We start from the raw sequence: 19,669 nt of genomic DNA, 5'->3' as shown, positions 1-19,669 counted from the left end.
CACCCTCCCTTCAGCCATCTCCACTAATGTCATTCATAGATTAGGGATCCAACAATGTCACAGAACCCTTAGGTCATTATGACAAGGAGTGCAACAAAAATAAAACAACACACTAATAGTTAGTACTGTGCAGCTAGTATAGTTAGCTAGTGCAGTCAGGGACGCCGACAGCTTTGACCAGGCACAGGACAAAATCATCTGATAGCAGCACTATAGTAACACAACCTGCCAATAGAGTTGTAACACCGTTCTACCCTGAATTGAATTGTGACACTGTAACACTAACCTCCTGTCTATAGAGTTGTAACACTGTACCACTACCCCCAATAGAGTTGTAACACCAATCTCCTGTCAATAGAATGGTAACACTGTAAGACTGTAAGACTAATCTCTTGTCTAAAAAGTTGTAACACTGTAAGACTGTAACACTGACCTCCTGTCTATAGAGTTGTAACACTGCCGCAGCCATTTGATGGCAGGCATCTTGTTTCTGGGGGCCATTCCACACAGGTACACCATGAGGTAGTTCTCAGATACCATGAGGTCCAGTGTTCCCACTATGTACCTGTCGAGGAAGAATACACATATGATATAGCACAACATTTACATGGTTACACTGAATGATACAGATATAACACAATGTTGCGTAAAGGCTTCTTTTGGGTCAGTGCAGAGATACAAGCTGACTGAGATACCAATTACTGTTTGAGAAATATCAAGAAGATATGCTCTGTAGTTTATGTGGAGAGATGTTTATACACACTTAAAGAGACACTGTGTGATATTTTTAGTTATTTTTTTCCAGAATTCATGCCGCCCATTCACTAATGTTACCTTTTTCATGAATATTGACCACCACCATCAAATTCTAAGTATTCATTATGACTGGAAAAGTGTCATTTTTCATACATGAAAAGGGGGATCTTCTCCATGGTCCGCCATTTTGAATTTCCAAAAATAGCCATTTTTAGCTGCAAAAATGACTGTACTTGGACCACACCAGAAAATATTTGTTTATTACTTAGTAAACTTTCATGTAAAGATCAAATTTGGCAATAGGCAGCCCAGTTTCCAAAAGCAGCATAGTTGGAGTACCTTTTTTGACCATTTCCTGCACAGTGTACCTTTTAAGCAGATTTGTTGTCTATGGTACGCAACGCATCTTACTTGAACAGGTTATCCATTACATATTCATAGCCCTCAATGGTGTTCTCAGGGAGGTAGCAGGAGGAGAACAGGACAATGGCAGTCATTCCTTCACCATAGTAGCCTACAAAAAAAACAAATAAAACACACAAGATACACAGTTGAGCTTTTGAACAGTGAGTGAATCTGTAGTGCACTCACTATATTTCAGAGCAAGTGAACTGTAATGGTTCAAGCAAAGAAAGAGAAATAAAACACTGTTTCATGGTTAAAAAAAACAAAGCTTCCTCAGGTGAGTAAATCTTTAAAAAAAAAGAAACAAAACAAAAATCTGTAACTGGTTTTTACAAATGATCACTGAAAATGGTGTCTCCAGACAAATCAGGAAAAGTTCACTGAATCATCCAGTAGAGTATGTCACAGGCAGCCATTTCTCATCAGGTGCTGTTTCAACAAGCCATGACGAGGAGACGTCATGATGAAGACACGTCATGATGACGAGATGCGGCATAGAGGTAGAAGATTAGACTAGAGGTGACACAGCAGTTCTACACCATAGAGGTAGAAGATTAGACTAGAGGTGACACAGCAGTTCTACACCATAGAGGTAGAAGATTAGACTAGAGGTGACACAGCAGTTCTACACCATAGAGGTAGAAGATTAGACTAGAGGTGACACAGCAGTTCTACACCATAGAGGTAGAACATTAGACTAGAGGTGACACAGCAATTCTACACCATAGAGGTAGAACATTAGACTAGAGGTGACACAGCAATTCTACACCATAGAGGTAGAACATTAAACTAATCTGGCGACAGCAATTCTACACCATAGAGGAAGAATTCGCCAGCACTGGAAAACGGAAAATGCAGCCTCCACCTTATCTAGTTAGACCTCTGCTCTTAGATCAATGCAAGTCAATGGAGAGCATGCATACCTCTGTCAAAAATGGCCTAAAACTGTGTGAATATGAAGTGACACATTAATAAAGCACCAGATTTGAAATGTCAGGCTAAACATCTACTTAGTATATCACATGAGTCGATAAAATACAAACCACTCCAAGAAATAAAATGAGAAAAAAATAACAGTAATCAGTGAGCAGTGTTTTCTGAATTCTTAATTTTGATCCCATGTTACTGCCTCCCACTTGCACCTGTGTTACTGAGAGCTTATGCACAATACAAGGACTCTCTTACGGCAGGATAGGATAGGAGGAGCCTTTATTGTCTCTTCAAGAGAGAAATTTGTTTTGGGCACAGAGTCTGAGAATTCACACAAAACATAACACAATAGCAAAAAAAAAACCCAATTAACATGCAGGAATGGACCCAACCCAAACTATGTAAATATATCTCTCATCCAAACACATGTACACACCCACACACATGCATACACACATGCATTTTGAATGTATATTAATGTATATAATGTATATTTGAATGTATGTAATGTATATTTGTATATGTCTATTTGAATGTAATGTAATGTTATGTAATGTAATAATAATCAGTTGTGAGTGTTGTCCATGCTCACCTCCGTGGGAGAGGACCTGTAGGTAGGGTTCCAGCACACTCATGTTGACGTGGTAGTCCTGGCCCGAGATGCAGAAGCGCCGCCAGCGCCGACCCCGGCTGTCCACCTGGTCCAGCTCCAGGTTGGCCATGGCGGGAGAGCTGGCACGACCCCCCTCCTCCTCCACGCCCATCCTGGGCAGGTCATCTGGCACACACACAGACACACGCACACAGGGACACACACACGCAGGGACACACGCAGGGACATACGCACACACACATACACAAAGTTAGACTAATCAATCAACACGGGCACAGTTAGGGTAGTCAAACAACACAGCCATGGATAGGACTAGTCAATTAACACAGGGTTAGGGTAGTGGCAGTCTCTCAGAAGTTTGATCGGAGGGCAGGGCAAACTATACAGCTGGGATTATGGTAATGGAGTTTAAATAGGCACTGCTATTGGGGTGTTCAGTCTAGTTTTCAGTCTAGTGTTTTAAAGCTCTGATGAAGGCCACTGCAGGCAGAAACAAGTTGGCAATTTTATGTGTTATACTATGAACTAGCTCATATTAATTAAAAGCTTTAATTCACAAGACGAAGAGTGCCTTGGATACCATCAATACATTCTTTCCAAGTCACATTCAACCAAAGAGCACCTTTGCACCACTGAAAAGAATATCGAAGCCCTCCGACCTACACCCTCTTTGTCTTCTGTCTAGTGTTAGTGTTGAACAACCACGACCTGAAGTTGTACTTATTTACCTAAAATGAAAGTCCTTCTACATTATGCAATGCCACACAACATGTTGAAAACTCACCTGGATCTACCCACATCCTTCATGAAGGTGGCGAGATAACTAAATAGGCCCCGATGAGTGCTCATAAAGTTGCTTAATCTGCAGATTGACTGGAATGAATGCAATACTGCTGCATAGTGATTTTTGATGTCCAGTTCAGTGTAAGCATGACCAATGTATGGTCTCCTCCCGTCAGGCAAACATTTTTTGTTAACATATTATTAACCGATAAGCACACCACAATTTAATCAGTATTATAATTCTCAGACTCATAGATCATTGCATACTTTACAGTTACACAAGTAGGTCAAAAGTGTCTGTGTGTCTGTCTGTCTCTCTGTCTATCTGTCTGTGTTCGCCTGTGTGTCTGTGTTCGCGTCTGTGTTCGCCTGTGTGTCTGTGTTGGCGTCTGTATCTGTCTGTGTGCCTGTGTTCGCGTCTGTGTCTGTCTGTGTGCCTGTGTTCGCGTCTGTGTCTGTCTGTCTGTCTGTGTGCACATCTGTGTGTCTGTCTGTATGCCTGTGTGTCTGTGTGTCTGTGTTCGCGTCTGTCTGTGTGTCTGTGTGTCTGTGTGTCTGTGTGTCCGTCTTGTTACCTTCCCACTCCAGGTCGTATGTGCTGCCGGGGAAGTTGCAGGACTCGCTGTCTGAGGGCGTTTCCAAGGCGTCCAGGTTGATGTCCATGTCGGTGTCGTCCGGCGAGGGCGAGAGGGCGGCCGCGGAGAACTCGTCCGACTTGAGGCTGCGCTCCAGCGAGTCGGCCTGGTCCAGCGTCAGGCTCAGCGTGGGCGCCACCAGACGCTTCTTACGCACCGCCGTCCCCGACAGAGCCAGGCTGCTGGGGGGAGCTGGCCACAGAGACGATCAGAGAAGATGAAATCACACAACAAGCCTTCATCACACAATCACAGGACCAATCAAACAAGTTCAAATCACAAAAGCCTCCATCACGGTCACAGGAATTCAAATCGCATACGCCTCCATGACAGAGCCAATCGGACAAGCTGGAAATCACAAAATCACTAGGCCAATCGGATAAACTCAAAATCACACAATCTTAGATCACAGAACCAATCAGATGGGTTCAAATCACACAAGCTTAAATTATAGAACCATGTAAGGTAATGAAAGAACCGCACACCGGTGAGCTCCCTTTTACTCCATCTTTATCCCTGTGACGTTTCGGGCCACTACGGCCCTTCCCCAGACCAGTTACATTAGAGAAACAAACTCAAAATCACACAACCTTGCATTACAGAACCAATCAGACACATTCAAAACCATATAACCTTGCATTACAATCACTCACTACAAGCTGTAATCTAGGTTATGGCGTTGTATGTGACAAATCAACTACTCTACTCTCTTTACTCTCTCTACAGAACCAATGAGAAAAAAGCTCAAATTACTCTCTCTACAGAACCAATGAGAAAAAAAGCTCAAATCAAAACAAACTCAAATCATAGAACCAATCAGATGCGTTCAAAATAACACAAACCTATATCCAAGAACCGATCAGAAAAGCTCAATGACACAAACTTACATCACAGAGTCAGTCAGAAAAGCTCCAAGGCAAAATCCTTAATCACAGATGCAATCAGGCAACCTCAATCCCATAACTGCAACCATACAGTACAGCACGTGTTCAGTAAATACATCCCATGCCGTAACACAGCTAAATAGACCAACTCAAATCAAATGTTCTGTATCTTTCCCTTTCATAAATCATATGCTCTATGGTCAGACCATCAGACAAGCCAAATCACATGCACTCTAGACGAGTTTATTATCAAGTCATATGCTCTTCGGTCAAAGTTGGTTCACTTGTGGGTGTCATCTGCTTCTTTGCTTTAAGTATTTTTGGAACTGCACATTACTTTCTCAAGTCTCAGTGACTTAAGAGTACGGGTAATTTCAGGGTATGGCTGTGTGTTGAACAATATGTAATAATGTCAGATATGCTGGCCGTCACAATAGGAGTCAGCATGCATGGCATTTGAACCTCGTCACTAGTTTGCTCAGCAGATCATTAGATATCCTGAGCCCTGTTACACAAAAGCCAAAGCCCAGACATGCTCATATACATGACTAAGAGTTTTATTATGAACTTTTCCTAATTAAAAACTGTGTGTAAAAATGCAAATAGACGGATCAAGACAAGGCAAATGTGCATTGATGCAATATACATGGCTGACGGGCTCTAGATCAGTGTTTCTCATATTTTTTCCGACCAAGGACCACTTTGTCCCCCTGAAAATGCTCAGGGGCCACCTGTCAACTGAACTGACAGTTGACGGGTGCTAATTTGACACTGCTAATTTCAATGCAGATCACTTGCCTATTCACGTTAAAAGCCTGTCTTATTGTGGTGAAAATATGAGCTTTGTAATAATGTTACAAACATGGCCTACTGCTAACCCCTCGCGGACCACTTGAGCTCTGTCACAAACCACCAGTGGTCTCCCGACCACACTTTGAGAATTACTGCTCTACATCATTCATTCTATGGTATAAATCTGTGTATGCCGTATGTATACGGAAAAGCACATCTCCACAGCCTAGCTAGTCAACCTCCTCATAACCTGGAGCACGTGGAAAATGATGGTTGCCATGTTAGGATGATAACAATGTAACTCAGAGCAGGTAGTGTTAACTGAGTCACCCTACAGTACGTGTATCGACTCATGAAGGCACCCAGGACAAGTTCCCCAACTTTCTCTCCGCATTCACTTGCTGTCTACCTCTCCTACTTTCCTATCATCAATAAAGTCGAAAAGACCAAAAAAAAAAAATCTTTAAAAAAAAGAAAATGGTGGTTGCCATCTTATGATGATAACAAAACAACTCAGACCTCAGAGGATGACAACTAGCACATAGTGTTATCTGAGTCACCCTACAGTACGTGTGCCGACTCGTGGTGAAGCACCCAGAACAAGTTCCCAGACAGCCGTGCCCACCTTTCCCACAAATCCCTGCGCTTACCCGGCCGGTTTCCATTGGCAACAGGACTCTCCAGCTCATCCTCATCCTCGTTCTGTGTGTTCTCAGGGAGTGGCCTGTGGGTGACATGACAACAGAAACAGACACCGACACACACGATCATAATCTATACCAGGCTGCCAGCCAGGGTAGGCTACTATTCCAAGAACAAGGTTAAGTGATAACACTTTATTTTAGCGTTAGAAATCTAGGTCTACTAGGTCCTTACTAGGTTATATTGGTAATAAATCCCTAACTGTTCATGAACAAGACATTTGCGAATAAATGTTTAACAACTTACAAGTTACGTACACAGGCATTAATGTTGTATATATTAGTGCTAATAGATGTAACGCTAAAATAAACAGTTAACTGATAGACCTGGCTAAATAAACACACAGGAAATGGTAAACATGATAATAGACAGTCGACATGTGTCATTTAGCCAAGAAAATGAGGCATCCAGGCTCTTCTATTAGATGATTTACCACTACCTCAAATTTAATTTCACCTCGTCTACTACTTAGCCAAGTTATTGGAATACTCCCTAGATGAGGTGTGGGGTTGCTATGGGGAATGAGTCCCAATGGGAAATATGACTTACTCAGTCACTGAATCCGTCATATCTCATGAGTAAACATGATACATAATCAAGAAAAGGAACTGTATGAGATTATTTAAAGAACTAAAAGCTGGGCTTCACTGGATTCACAGTTTCCAGTTTAGTTTTAAATGGAAAAGCACAAGACAAAGGCCACATTTTACTGAATCCTGAGTTGTTGATCCTTGCTCTTAAAACTCAACTACCTGAACAACACCAAAATTAGCTAAAATATCTTTTCCTGTGCTAAACAATGGCAATGACAATTCTGAGCAGCAAAGGTGTACGTGTGTGTGTGTGTGTGTGTGTGTGTGTGTGTGTGTGTGTGTGTGTGTGTGTGTGTGTGTGTGTGTGTGTGTGTGTGTGTGTGTGTGTGTGTGTGTGTGTGTGTGTGTGTGTACGCATGTGTGTACCTGGGGAACTCCTCATCCTGCCACTCCTCCCGCAGCTCCATGTCTGGGATGTGAGGCAGCGGCCTGGTGCTCCTGCAGGACAGATAAACAAACAAACAAACAAACAAACAAATAAACAAACACATCAGCAGACACAACAAACACACAAACAAATCAGCAGACACAAACATCACATTAGCAGACACAAACATCACATTAGCAGACACAACAACAAAAAGGCGCACTTCAGGAGACACCACAAACAAACAGACAAATCACATCAGCAGACACAACAAATAAACACCCTATCAGGACACAGAACAAGCACATCACATCAGGAGAACCAATTAACACATCAGGCAATACAAACAAAGCACCTCAGGAGACACAACAACAAACAAAGCACATCAGGACACACAACAAACAGGAGGCATAAACAAACAGGCTCACAACAGGTGCAGTGTTTTGGCTATATCAGGGGCAGAGCTCAGGTTCACCCCTTGGTATCTTGCTATTGTCCATGGTGTAAAATGCTTATTGATTAAAAAGTGATTCACCAGGCCTTGATGGGTGCTACACCAGGATGCTGCGTGCAGTGCTTAACATCAGCGATAGTGCCCATGTAACCAACAAAATCTTGTACGAGGGAATACCAAGGGTGAGCGAGAAAATTGCTGTAAGGAGAATGAGACTTGCAGGACACTGCCAAAGGCACCAAGAACTGCCAGCCAGCAAACTGGTGCTGTGGGAACCGTCGCATGGGTACCGGTCGAGAGGACGTCCCACACTAACTTATGTGGACATACTTAAGAAGGACGCAGGAACCCAGAGTACCAGTGAATTAAAAAGATGTATGGAGATTCGGGATGATTGGAAGCAACGATAGAAGGCTCGTCTGAGGACGACCTAGAGAGAGGCCTGTGGGCACCATAGGTGGCAACCCACAGTCCCTCCCCTCATCTCTGCAACAGGGTCACAAGGAGGAACCCACGTACGCACACACGCACACGCACACATGCTTGGCTGTCTGAAGGACCATGCAGCCTCCTGATTAGCCGTTTGAGGAGTCTGGTCGTTGCAGAGAGGAAAGGGAAGAGGCGCTAATTGAGGTTAATGTGTCAGCACAATGCAACCGAAACCACTCCGCAGTTCTCATTACTGAGAAATTTGGCTTCTGAATAATCAGGATCAGCAGACAGACATGTCGTCCACACCACACCAGCTTCATTCTGTCTACTATGCCACCCTGTAGGCACGTCAACATCAGCCCTGTAAATGGTAAATGGACTGCATTTATATAGCCCCTTCCCACTCCTATGAACACTCAAAGTGCTTTACGTTGTATGCATTGCTCACATTCACCCATTCACACTCACATACCAGTGACATTGTTTGCCACGCAGGGTACCACAATGCCACCAGGAGCAATTTGGGGTTTAGTATCTTGCTCAAGGACACATTGATGGGGTCAGGCAGAGCGGGGAACAAACCTGCAACCTTCTGGTTGCTGATCAGGCGCCTCTACCATCCAAGCCTCTACTGCACCAGTAGACACTACAATACCAGGTTGGTTCTGTCTGGGCAGTCATGTGCAAGCGGGTTAGGGCATCATACTTGTAGCCCAAAGGTTGCCGGATCGACTCCTGACCCGCCAGGTTGGTGGGGAGAGTTATTAACCAGTGCTCTCCTCCATCCTCCTCCATGACTGAGGTACTCTGAGCATGGTACCGTCGTGTGCAGTGTTCACTTGTGTGCTGTGTCACAATGACATTGGGAGTTGGACTTTCCCAGTTGGGCTTTCACCAGCAGCCATGATTCCAATGGCAGACCTTTGTCACGATAGGAGCCTGCCAAGATCTTCTTGTCCTTACACAAAACATATGACAATGCCCCGCAATAATCCAAAACCGCATCAACCGACAGAAAAATACAGGGATGAAAAGGAACAGGGTGCAAAAAGACAAGAGTGATGTCAGAAAAATCTGAGTACACCACCAAAGAGTCATTACGTTACATATTATCAGCCATACTACAACAGCTTCCCTATGTACGGTACAGTACATACAGGTGAATGCCTCAGGGTACTGTACATTTGCTTACAGGTGAATGCCTCTGTGTATTGTACATAAGCTTACAGGTAAATGCCTCGTTTCCTGGTTCTGCTTCAGTTCACACCAGCAGGTGCACCAGTAGCCTATACTCCAGGCCGATGGGGAGAGAGAGAGAGAGAGAGAGAGAGAGAGAGAGAGAGAGAGAGAGAGAGAGAGAGAGAGAGAGAGAGAGAGAGAGAGAGAGAGAGAGAGAGAGGACAGAGAGGGCTGCAAACAACACATTGGTGGGGGCCACAAGTGCCTTCTGTCCTCTGGCTGTCATTGGCAAACTCTGCCTCCACCAGTCACAGAGTCTCCACAGCCTCTGAAGCATACAGAAGACTAGCAGATTGCTCTGAAATAAAAGCAACTGGTAAGTGAAGCAGGCAAGTTGGGCCAGCCAGCCTTTTTGAATCAAGGAAACCACCAAGTCTATTCTGTACTGACAATCTTCATTCTCCAGCACCAAAAACAGCACACACTGTTCACACCAGCACATGGGAAGCAAAACAGTATGGTGGTCTCACTTCCCCTTTACAGACAGGTATGCAAACCACTGAAAAAGTACTATAGATGTTGCTGTAGTCTACACTCAGCAACATCATGCCAGACAACAAAATTGTTGATACCAATGTCATTGTCTAACTTAAAACCCCGACACCCCCCCCCCCAAAAAAAAAAACAAAAACAAAAAACACACACACACCGTTTCATGTGCACAATGTAAACACAACTTGACACAAAATGAATGACCTTCTGGTTAACACTGTAGGCAGCTCACCAGAGACTGTGCTATTTACTATCTTCAACGTTTTCCTGATGAGGCAAGATGGTTGACTGTTCAGGTCCACGAGTTGAACCAGCCTAAAGAAGAGGACATTTCTACCAAACAAAACGTCAAACGACATCGTATTCACGACACGATTTCATTGCGTAAATATGTGGAAATAAAAACAAGTCAAGTGCAACTCACCGTCTCCCCCTGTGAGGAGCTCAGATTACGTCGGAAGCAAAGATGATTATTCCTCAAACATTTGACGTTAATCTCACAAACAGTGTCTGATTTTGTTACATAATCCACACACCCAGTTTTAAATAGGAAATCTTGGAACCTTCTGTGTGCGCGACATTCAGGTGAGAAGAGAAACCCACATCGCAAACAGAGCGCTGATTCAACCAATCAGCGCACTGTACACCTGATGACAAAGTTGCTGCACCTGTGCGGTGAGGTGGTTTCTACACTGTCAGATATGAAGGGTGGGTTACAAAATTCCAGCCGTAGCAGTGTGTTAAAAGCATTAGAGCCCTATCTCACAGATCGAGTGGAACTCGTTTAACGCGCAACGGTGGGTGAACCAAAGCGCAACCCACGTCATGCGTTTGGTCAGGCGAACAGCTTCATTTATAAAATGTAGAAATCTACCCTTGGAGCTACAAGCATGAAACAGCATCACTGCCATAGAGTTGGAAGATCGAAGCGCTTCCGCATAGAAGTGGGAAAATTAGTTGACAGAAGAGACCAACAACTAGGGCCTAAATGTGTTTTGTAAGCCCAATGGTAGAACGAATGAGAGTGCACTGAGACCGTATAGCCTACCTCTATTCTAGCCTACAACTCAATCTATTTGGCGGCCCAAAGAGGTGTTTTCTGCACAAAATTAAATAATGATGATGCCTAAAGTAACTAATTCTGATATGTTCAATTGAGTATAACTGTGATAAACAATCTATGTGTCTTGTTACATTTTGATGTTTCTTAATTTATTTTATTATTTTTCTCTTTTTTTAGTTAAGCAATAAATATTAACTTGTATTATGTCATAATTAAGACATGTTTGTTATTACTACATTATTATTAAACTGTGCCCATCACTCAGCATGCCACGTGGCTGTGAAGACCTGAATTTCTGGTTTGGGTTGGTCTACTTGAAAATAGCCTGCTGGCCATTTCCCTACTTGCTTGTACTCATCTGATGGTCCAGGAAGCACTAGGACCAACCAATCACATTCTCTGACATCAAGCTGAACCTAAACAAACACCAGTGTGTTCAACTTCAAAGAAATGTTCACAAAGACACAAATATTTGACAATTTTAATTTCCTTCAAGATTAACAAAGGTACTAGCACCAAGTCAAGCACATTGATGTATGACGTGCCAGGTGTCTACTGGTTTTGTTCTTTCCCATGTGACCTTTGACAGACAATACATTCCTCTCAATGCAGAGTGAATATGACACAGGGCTGTAACACATCACATTGTGTTGTGGCTACACCCAGGAGAGAGAGAGAGAGAGAGAGAGAGAGAGAGAGAGAGAGAGAGCTTTCTGTAAGGGATGTTTCGTAACCTGAAATAGGGATGTTTCGTAACCTCGGGTTACAAAACATCCCTAGTGACTTTCGCATAGGGATGTTTTGTAACCTCATAGGGATGTTTTGTAACCTCATAGGGATGTTTTGTAACCTGCCATTATATTAAATGTAAAACATATGCATTGTGACCTGAAAAGGGATGGTGTGACATGAATAGGGATGTTTTGTAACTTCAAAGAGATGTTGCAACCCAAGTCACATTTCTAACCAGCTATGCATAAACTATATTAAAAAGCTCTGAAATGGACTTATTTATATTTTCAGAAATATTTTTTCATGAATTTTAGAAATCATGAGTATAATTTTACCCTAAATAGAAATATTAAGAGATATTTTTAACAGTACATTTTATGTTTAGAGTGGTTAGTCACCAAAACAGGAATACATCATAACTCGGTGTGACTATTTTTTTCATCCAGGTTTACATGGTTTCCAAATTTTGTTTATAATCTGACTGTGTGAAACTTTCTGCGCACAGCTCAACCTCTGATTGTTGCAAACCGCTGTCGGTCAAAAATATAGCGCACGTGTTTGTATAGCGCAAGTATCTTGCCACTCATCATAACGTCATGTTAACAAACATTCAGAACCCATGTATAGTGTAACAGACTTAAGAGATATATCTCTTTGTAGGCCTAGGCCTATTTTGAAGACATATACACAGCTAATATTGTGCCACATATGTGAGATAGGCATACATGAGGTACTCCCTCAAATATATTGGCTGTGCATTTGTGTAATCCTTAGGTTACCCCCTGGATAGCTTATATAGTGTAATATACTCAACATGTACAAGGGTGGGATATAGCTTAACATACATTAAATCCCTCGAAGACAAAGGCCACCTCTCCAACAGTATATAAGCCTATGACAATGAACCCCTCATTGAGTTCTTCCTCCCATGCACAAGACGTGTGTGTCTCTTTCAGTTTCTCTCTCTCCCGCTCTCTCTCTCTCTTTGTCCTGAACGGACAGTAGCCTTGAGTTAAATGTAATGTTGCCTTATCATGTCATATAATATTCATTCATTTAATTGCATCTCCTCATCTCTATCATGCCATTTGTCATTTCTGTGTTTTAAGATAATAATGCGTCTGTGCTGAATGAACCACTCCTGGCCCAATTTGACTGGGATTAGGGTGGGGTAACAGATTCATACTTTTACAACATCAAGAGCTTTCAGTAAATGTGTGGTTTGAGGATATTTGGCAAAGGTATCACAGAGTTAGCCCTGTAAATACACCGTCCTTGAGTTCAGTTGCTCATCATTTGACACCCGGTTACCACATGTGAGGTCAGGTCTTTCACCAGTAGGCCATTGGGACATGGCTTTGCATGCATGAAATGACAACTACACATCAAGGACTTTCAGGAAATGTATGATGTGAGATACTTTGGAACAGGTATCCCAGAGTTACACCCTATAATACCCTGACCCTGAGCTGCTCAGTATTTGACGCCTGGTTATCACGTGTGAGTTTAGATCTTAGACCAGTAGGCTAGAGAGACATTGCATTGCATGCATGAAATGACATCATCATATGAAGACGTTTCAGAAAATGTATGGTTTGACGTACTTTGGTTTAAGTATCACTGAGTTACACCCTAAAATACACTGACCACATGTTCAGCTGCTCAGTATTCAACACCGGGTTACAACATGCGATGTCAGATCTTTGACCAGTAGGCTAGTGGAACATGTTTTTGCATGCAAGAAATGGCATCTACATATCAAGAGCTTTCAGGAAATGTATCATTTGAGGTACTTTTGTTAAGGTATCAATGAATTACACTCTAAAATACACTGACCGCAAGTTTAGCTGCTAAGTATGCAGCGCTCAGTTACTACATGTTAGGTCAGATCTTTGACCAGTAGGCTAGTTAGAAATGGCTTTGCATGCATGGAATGACATCTACACTTCAAGATCTTTAAGAAAATATATGGTTTGAGGTTGTTTGGAACAGGTATCCTTGAGTTACACCCGAAAATACACTGAGCCTGAATTTACAGTAGCTGCTCAGTATGCGACGCTCAGTTACTACATGTTAGGTCAGATATTTGAACTGTAGTCTAGTTGGATATGGCTTTCCATATATGAAATGACATCTACACTAAGAGAGCTTTCAGGAAATGTATGGTTTGTGGTACCTTGGCACAGGTATCCCCAAGTTACACCCTAAAACACATTGACCATGAATTCAGCTGCTCAGTATGCGACGCTCAGTTACTACATGTTAGGTCAGATATTTGACCTGTAGTCTAGTTGGACATGGCTTTGCATGCATTAAATGACATCTACACTTCAAGAGCTTTAAGAAAATGTATGGTTTGAGGTGGTTTGGAACAGGCATCCCTAAGTTACACCCTAAAATACATTGACCTTGAATTCAGCTGCTCAGTATGCAACGCTCAGTTACTACATGTTAGGTGACATATTTGACCTGTAGTTTAGATGGACATGACTTTGCATGCATTACATGACATCTACACTTCAAGAGCTTTAAGAAAATGTATGGTTTGAGGTTGTTTGGAACAGGCATCCCCAAGTTACACCCTAAAACACATTGACCATGAATTCAGCTTCTCAGTATGCAACGCTTAGTTACTACAGTTTAGGTCAGATATTTGACCTGTAGTCTAGTTGGACATGGCTTTGCATGCATTAAATGACATCTACACTTCAAGATCTTTCAGAAAAGGTACGGGTTGAGCTACTTTGGCACAGGTATCCCCAAGTTACACCCTAAAATACATTGACCATGAATTCAGCTGCTCAGATGAACCTTTTTGGGCAACGCCTTCTTCCGATGTGACACAATAAAGAAAGGTTTTCGTGATTCGCTCGTTTCTCTGCATTGTTAATATTAATTGGGAAACACCGGGAAATACAGTCAGGTGAGGTGACGCACCGCTATGAGAACCTTGCCTGTGAGTTTAACTTGGGGTGACTGTCCGATTTTCAAAAGGAGTGCGTAAAACTGTGTGTTAATGGAAGTTGGCCTTTAAGGTACTACTGCAGGTGAATAGGCAAAAAAATAAATGATAGATATCACCATGAAACTTTCTCAGTTGATTACTGATGTTGAGAGAAGAAAGAAATGTATTGGATGTTTTTTGTATTTTGATGTTAACATATGCAAATGAGGGCATACATCATATTTAGCAATATACTATAAGTTTGACTAATTTTTAGCAAAACAATAAAATGTTCAAATTCAATTTTTTTTCATTTAGATGAGGGACAAGTATGTGCAAGATGTAAATACATTTTAATGAACCCCAAAAATGAATTTATATAGTGGTATTTCTACATTAACTCCTTCGGTCATAAATGACCCCGCTCGGTCAGATTAGCAAAACAGGCCACAAAAACAGACCAGTCGCTGGAGGGTTAACATAGAGACTGTTTTCAGTACCTTCCGATGTGTTTATGACATCCTGTAAATATATTTTTGCTCCCTACTCTCTAAGTCCTTATATTCAGCAAATGTGGATAAGGATATGAATAGGGATGTTGTAACCTTTTTTACAAGCGGATAGGGATGTTTGTAACCTCCAAGTCAAATAGATCAAACTGTTGTATCTCCTAAAGTAACAACTGAAATTTGATGAAACTCATTGTACCTCATCTTTACATGCCAAAAAAAATTCCCACAAAATCTCAGGCACCTGGCATGTTCTGGGGGGAAAATATGGTTCTCTCATCCTGGATCTTCAAAAGCGCATTAGACAGAGTGAATCTGATATACCCACCTGACATTTTTTCCCTGACAAAATGTATGACCTTCTTAAATCTTAAAGATAATTAAGGAGAATGAGAGGGGATAACAAATATAAAGGGATATCCCTTCAAAACTGAAATAACATCTTTATTCTCTCTTAAAATGGGAAAGTTAGTCAAATAGGGATGTTTCGTAACCTCAAGAAACATCTGTCCGTAAACGGGTGAATAATAGATTTGTTTAACAATTATGCATTTTATCATGTTCATTGCCATGGATTCTACCTTGGTAAACTGTTCAATAACTGTAATTTGATCATTTTAGTAGGTAAAAAGGAAAAAGAGAATAGGTTACGAAACATCCCTACTTTACAGAAACAGAGAGAGAGAGAGAGAGAGAGAGAGAGAGAGAGAGAGAGAGAGAGAGAGAGAGAGTGAGTGAGTGAGTGAGTGAGTGAGTGAGTGAGTGAGTGAGTGAGAGAGAAAGAGAGAGAGAGAGAGAGAGAGAGAGAGTGAGTGAGTGAGTGAGAGAGAGAGAGTGTGTGTGTGTGTGTGTGTGTGTGTGTGTGTGTGTGTGTGTGTGCATGCCTGCGTGTGTGAGTGAGTGAGTGTAATTACCCAGGACACGTTTAGTTTTGCATCAACCATGTTAAAACCAGCCATATCCCCACTGACGGCGTATTACTTTCTCAGAATGTAAATTACTAACATAAATTAGTCCGTTCCATTTAAAGTCTGCTGAAGGAGATGGACTAGGATCATGCAAGTTTTTGGATGCATTCATCCTGAACAGGTGTGTGCGCTGACTGTAGTTAATGTAAGGGGCACCTGAGGTTAGGGCGGTGGTGCATCCACGGCTCAAGTGAACTTAGGCAAGACATCGAACCTCACATTGCTGAAGAGACTGTAACCAAAACCCTGAAACTAAATAACTGAAAGTTTGTTCGCAGTTAAAGTGTCAGCTAAGTGTAATGTAATGCAACGTTTGAGGTTTAGTTATAACACTTCTATAACATTACATTCATAAACAGTCCACTCCACTCCACTAATGCTCTACTTGTAGATGAGTTTTTAACAGAGCCTGCATATTATGGCCTCTCTATGCCCCCCCACCCAAAAAAAACCAAAACAACAACAAGCAATGGAAATACACAGGCGCTAAGGTGGAAGAAATGGGTATGTCTCTGTTGGGCAATGTTGATGATGACACACTATGACTACACAGTCAGAAAGTGATTTCAAAGACAAACACCTGCTTCATCTGTTGGATTAAACAGGACAGTAGCTTGACGTGTAAAGACGCGTTTCAGTATCAGCAAGGAGTTTTACACCTTTATAGGACCCAAAGTAAACGTGTAAAAATGTTTCAAAGTGCCGGTACACAGTAAAAAAAAAATACAGTGTTCATTGAACACATATTGAACATCGATATTGAACACATAATTAGAATCTCTAAGTGTTGAATTAACACTGCATTAAAACAAAACTTTATATGTCCTTTAAAATATCCTCATACCAGCACTTACTCAGATAACACTGTAGATGCCCTCTGCTGTTAAGTCCTTTGTGCTAAACCCAAAACAACAAACAGATAGCAGAAAAACATTGTGACCTAATGGCAGTCCATGTAGCAGAGAAACACTATGTTGCCTGTCCATAACATATCCTTTCATTGATGGCATCTCAGTTGAACAGTGCCTAAAAGTCCAGAAGCAGAACCCCCCAGTAATGAGTGTAGAGCACTTAAGCTGCCACTCAGCCCAGCCCAGCACAGCGAAGCGCAGGGCAGTGCAGGCTAACCAGTCATTACACTAATGGCAGCACTAGGCCCTCGGATCCATTTAAAGGGGTATGCCACTATTTTGGGGCTTAATACAGTTAAATCGTTGGCTTGGGTTTATAAAGGTGGTAAAGTGTCTTATTTTTCATGTAAGCCGTTGTCTTGCTTTAAGACAAGTTAAAAAAGGGGGCATGTCGCTAAGCTAGTGAAAGTCAATGGATCCGTGTAGCATAAAATAGTGGCATACCCCTTTAAGCAGCTCACACAATCAGCCTCTGAAATCAGTGTGACAAAACAATGTCCACTGGAAGACTGTTTTAATAAAAAGTCAGCTTCCTTCAAAAGCTTAGACATTGGTTTTGAGTGATGAGGAGGAGATGTTGGCAGCAAAAGGTGAAAATACATGGATCTTGTTAGAACCCAGTAAATCCTTGGTGCAGCCGCCCCCCTCTCTCTTCTGACAGGATACTGTTGTTATTTCACACATCTTGCGTAAAAGCTGTCCACATCCACAGCAAGCCTGCTGACCGCCCAGCACAGCGGCAAAGTTGGAACTTCCTAGTTTTGGGATGAAACCTCTGCCTCCAGTTACACAACACGAGGTTGTGATTTCACACTTCCTCCAGTCTGGTTGACCCAACACACACACACACACACGCATGCGCATGCGCACACACACACACACACACACACTTCTGAAGTCTCCAACCACTACGTACAGTATGCAAACACTATTCAGTGTCTCGTCTTCTTGCCAATTCCATTCATCACAAATACACTGTTGCATTGACCCTTTTGGTTTCATCCATGCACAGAAACTAGACACTGTTAGATGTTAAGCGCCACAACCGAATGACTAAACCACCTAAAACTGCAACTGACATGTCGGAGGTGAGTGAGTTGACACGGCGAACAACATCCAAGACTTACCCATTCAGCATGTACTGGTCCTGCTGATCCGAGTATGTTCCCATGGCAATTGTGTGCGGTCCCGTTCCTACAGCATTTGATGGATACAGACAGAGGCAGTCAGCAGCAACTCCTGTGTCATCAAGTGAAGAGGGCTGCCTGACGCCCGATCTCTCGTTCCTATTGAGAGGAAGTCAGTTACAGCTGGGTGTGTGTGTGTGTGTGCTTGTGACTGAGAAAGAGAGAGATAGAGGCTTTAAAGTATAAGATTCTATCAAAAGAACTTTACACTGAACACTGTCACTACTGGTTTGACTGCATTGTAATGAAGCCTCAAGGGGACCTCCCTCTCCTCCCCTCCCACTAGTGCCGCACTCACCTGGGCAACTTTCAGACTTACCCATCCAGAGCCATCCTACCATGAGAGAGAGAGAGAGAGAGAGAGAGAGAGAGAGAGAGAGAGAGAGAGAGAGAGAGAGAGAGAGAGAGAGAGAGAGAGAGAGAGAGAGAGAGAGACGTGCAGAACATCTCCCCATGGTCCTAAACTCCAGAGTTTTCAGAATCATGCAAGCTACATATCTTCTATTTTAGGAAGATCTGTCCATCTATGACACTGCATGTATAGTACAAGACAATAATATTAAACCATACAATAGATAATTACAAATCAACCCTTTGGGTTGAAATTTATTGAATACTTCAAGATTAAGCAACTGAGCACATTTGGATGAACAAAACATTCAGTCAAGAGAACAATACATTTTTCCACAACTTCTGAAATGAGGTAACAACAAACAAGTCTGACATGTGGTATGTTTTCTGATTGTCCTATAAATCTGTTAGTGTGGTTACAATTTACGATAAATAGACAGCTGTATGTATATTTTGGTCAAAGGTACCGTATAATTGAACAACACTTGTCACGTGACAATTGACATTTTGTTTGTTTCAGGAAGTATTGTCAATTCAATATTGTCTGATTGCTGATTAAGTTGAAAATGCAAGATGCCATAAAATGCATATGTATAGGAGTCCTTGATTGAGCATTTGATATACAAATGACATCTATGAAAAATCACTTTTAAATGAAGAAATTTCAGTTTAAATTTACGTTACCATCAAATTAAGTTTGCCCTGTTAAACACATTCATTTTCTTTGAAAGATTATCAAATCACATACTGACGTTTTCTTTGGATAATGCATGTCAAGTGTGAATGGCAATGTTGCATCAGATATACTGCCCATAGAGCTTGAAAATTAAGTCACTTCCCCCGATTTCATGGGACCTCAACGGCGTTTTTAGCCGAAAATCGTAGCATGTAATCCAATGGTGGTATTAAAATGGTATTTCGATCCCC

General features: G+C 42.0%; 1 protein-coding gene across 4 annotated transcripts in view; it reads right to left on the bottom strand.

The window, feature by feature from the left end:
• The window catches only part of bnipl (BCL2 interacting protein like), a 26,577-nt gene extending 7,912 nt beyond the window's left edge, over nt 1-18,665 (bottom strand). The window contains exons 1-8 of one of the 4 annotated variants that reach the window (XM_063198699.1): nt 10,502-11,251; nt 10,310-10,410; nt 7,460-7,531; nt 6,449-6,522; nt 4,063-4,314; nt 2,684-2,869; nt 1,168-1,270; nt 434-565 (exon numbers count right to left, since the gene is read on the bottom strand). In XM_063198699.1, the coding sequence (XP_063054769.1) occupies nt 434-565; nt 1,168-1,270; nt 2,684-2,869; nt 4,063-4,314; nt 6,449-6,522; nt 7,460-7,500 (788 nt within the window). In that variant the 5' untranslated portion in view covers nt 7,501-7,531; nt 10,310-10,410; nt 10,502-11,251. The other 3 variants (XM_063198698.1, XM_063198700.1, XM_063198701.1) reach the window with 3 other exon arrangements.
• Nucleotides 18,666-19,669: the final 1,004 nt, after the last annotated feature.

Source organism: Engraulis encrasicolus, chromosome 5, assembly GCF_034702125.1.
Source record: "Engraulis encrasicolus isolate BLACKSEA-1 chromosome 5, IST_EnEncr_1.0, whole genome shotgun sequence".
Lineage (NCBI taxonomy): Eukaryota > Metazoa > Chordata > Actinopteri > Clupeiformes > Engraulidae > Engraulis > Engraulis encrasicolus.
The sequence above is the reverse complement of the archived record's forward strand: the minus strand, read 5'-3'. Positions and strand labels throughout refer to the sequence as shown.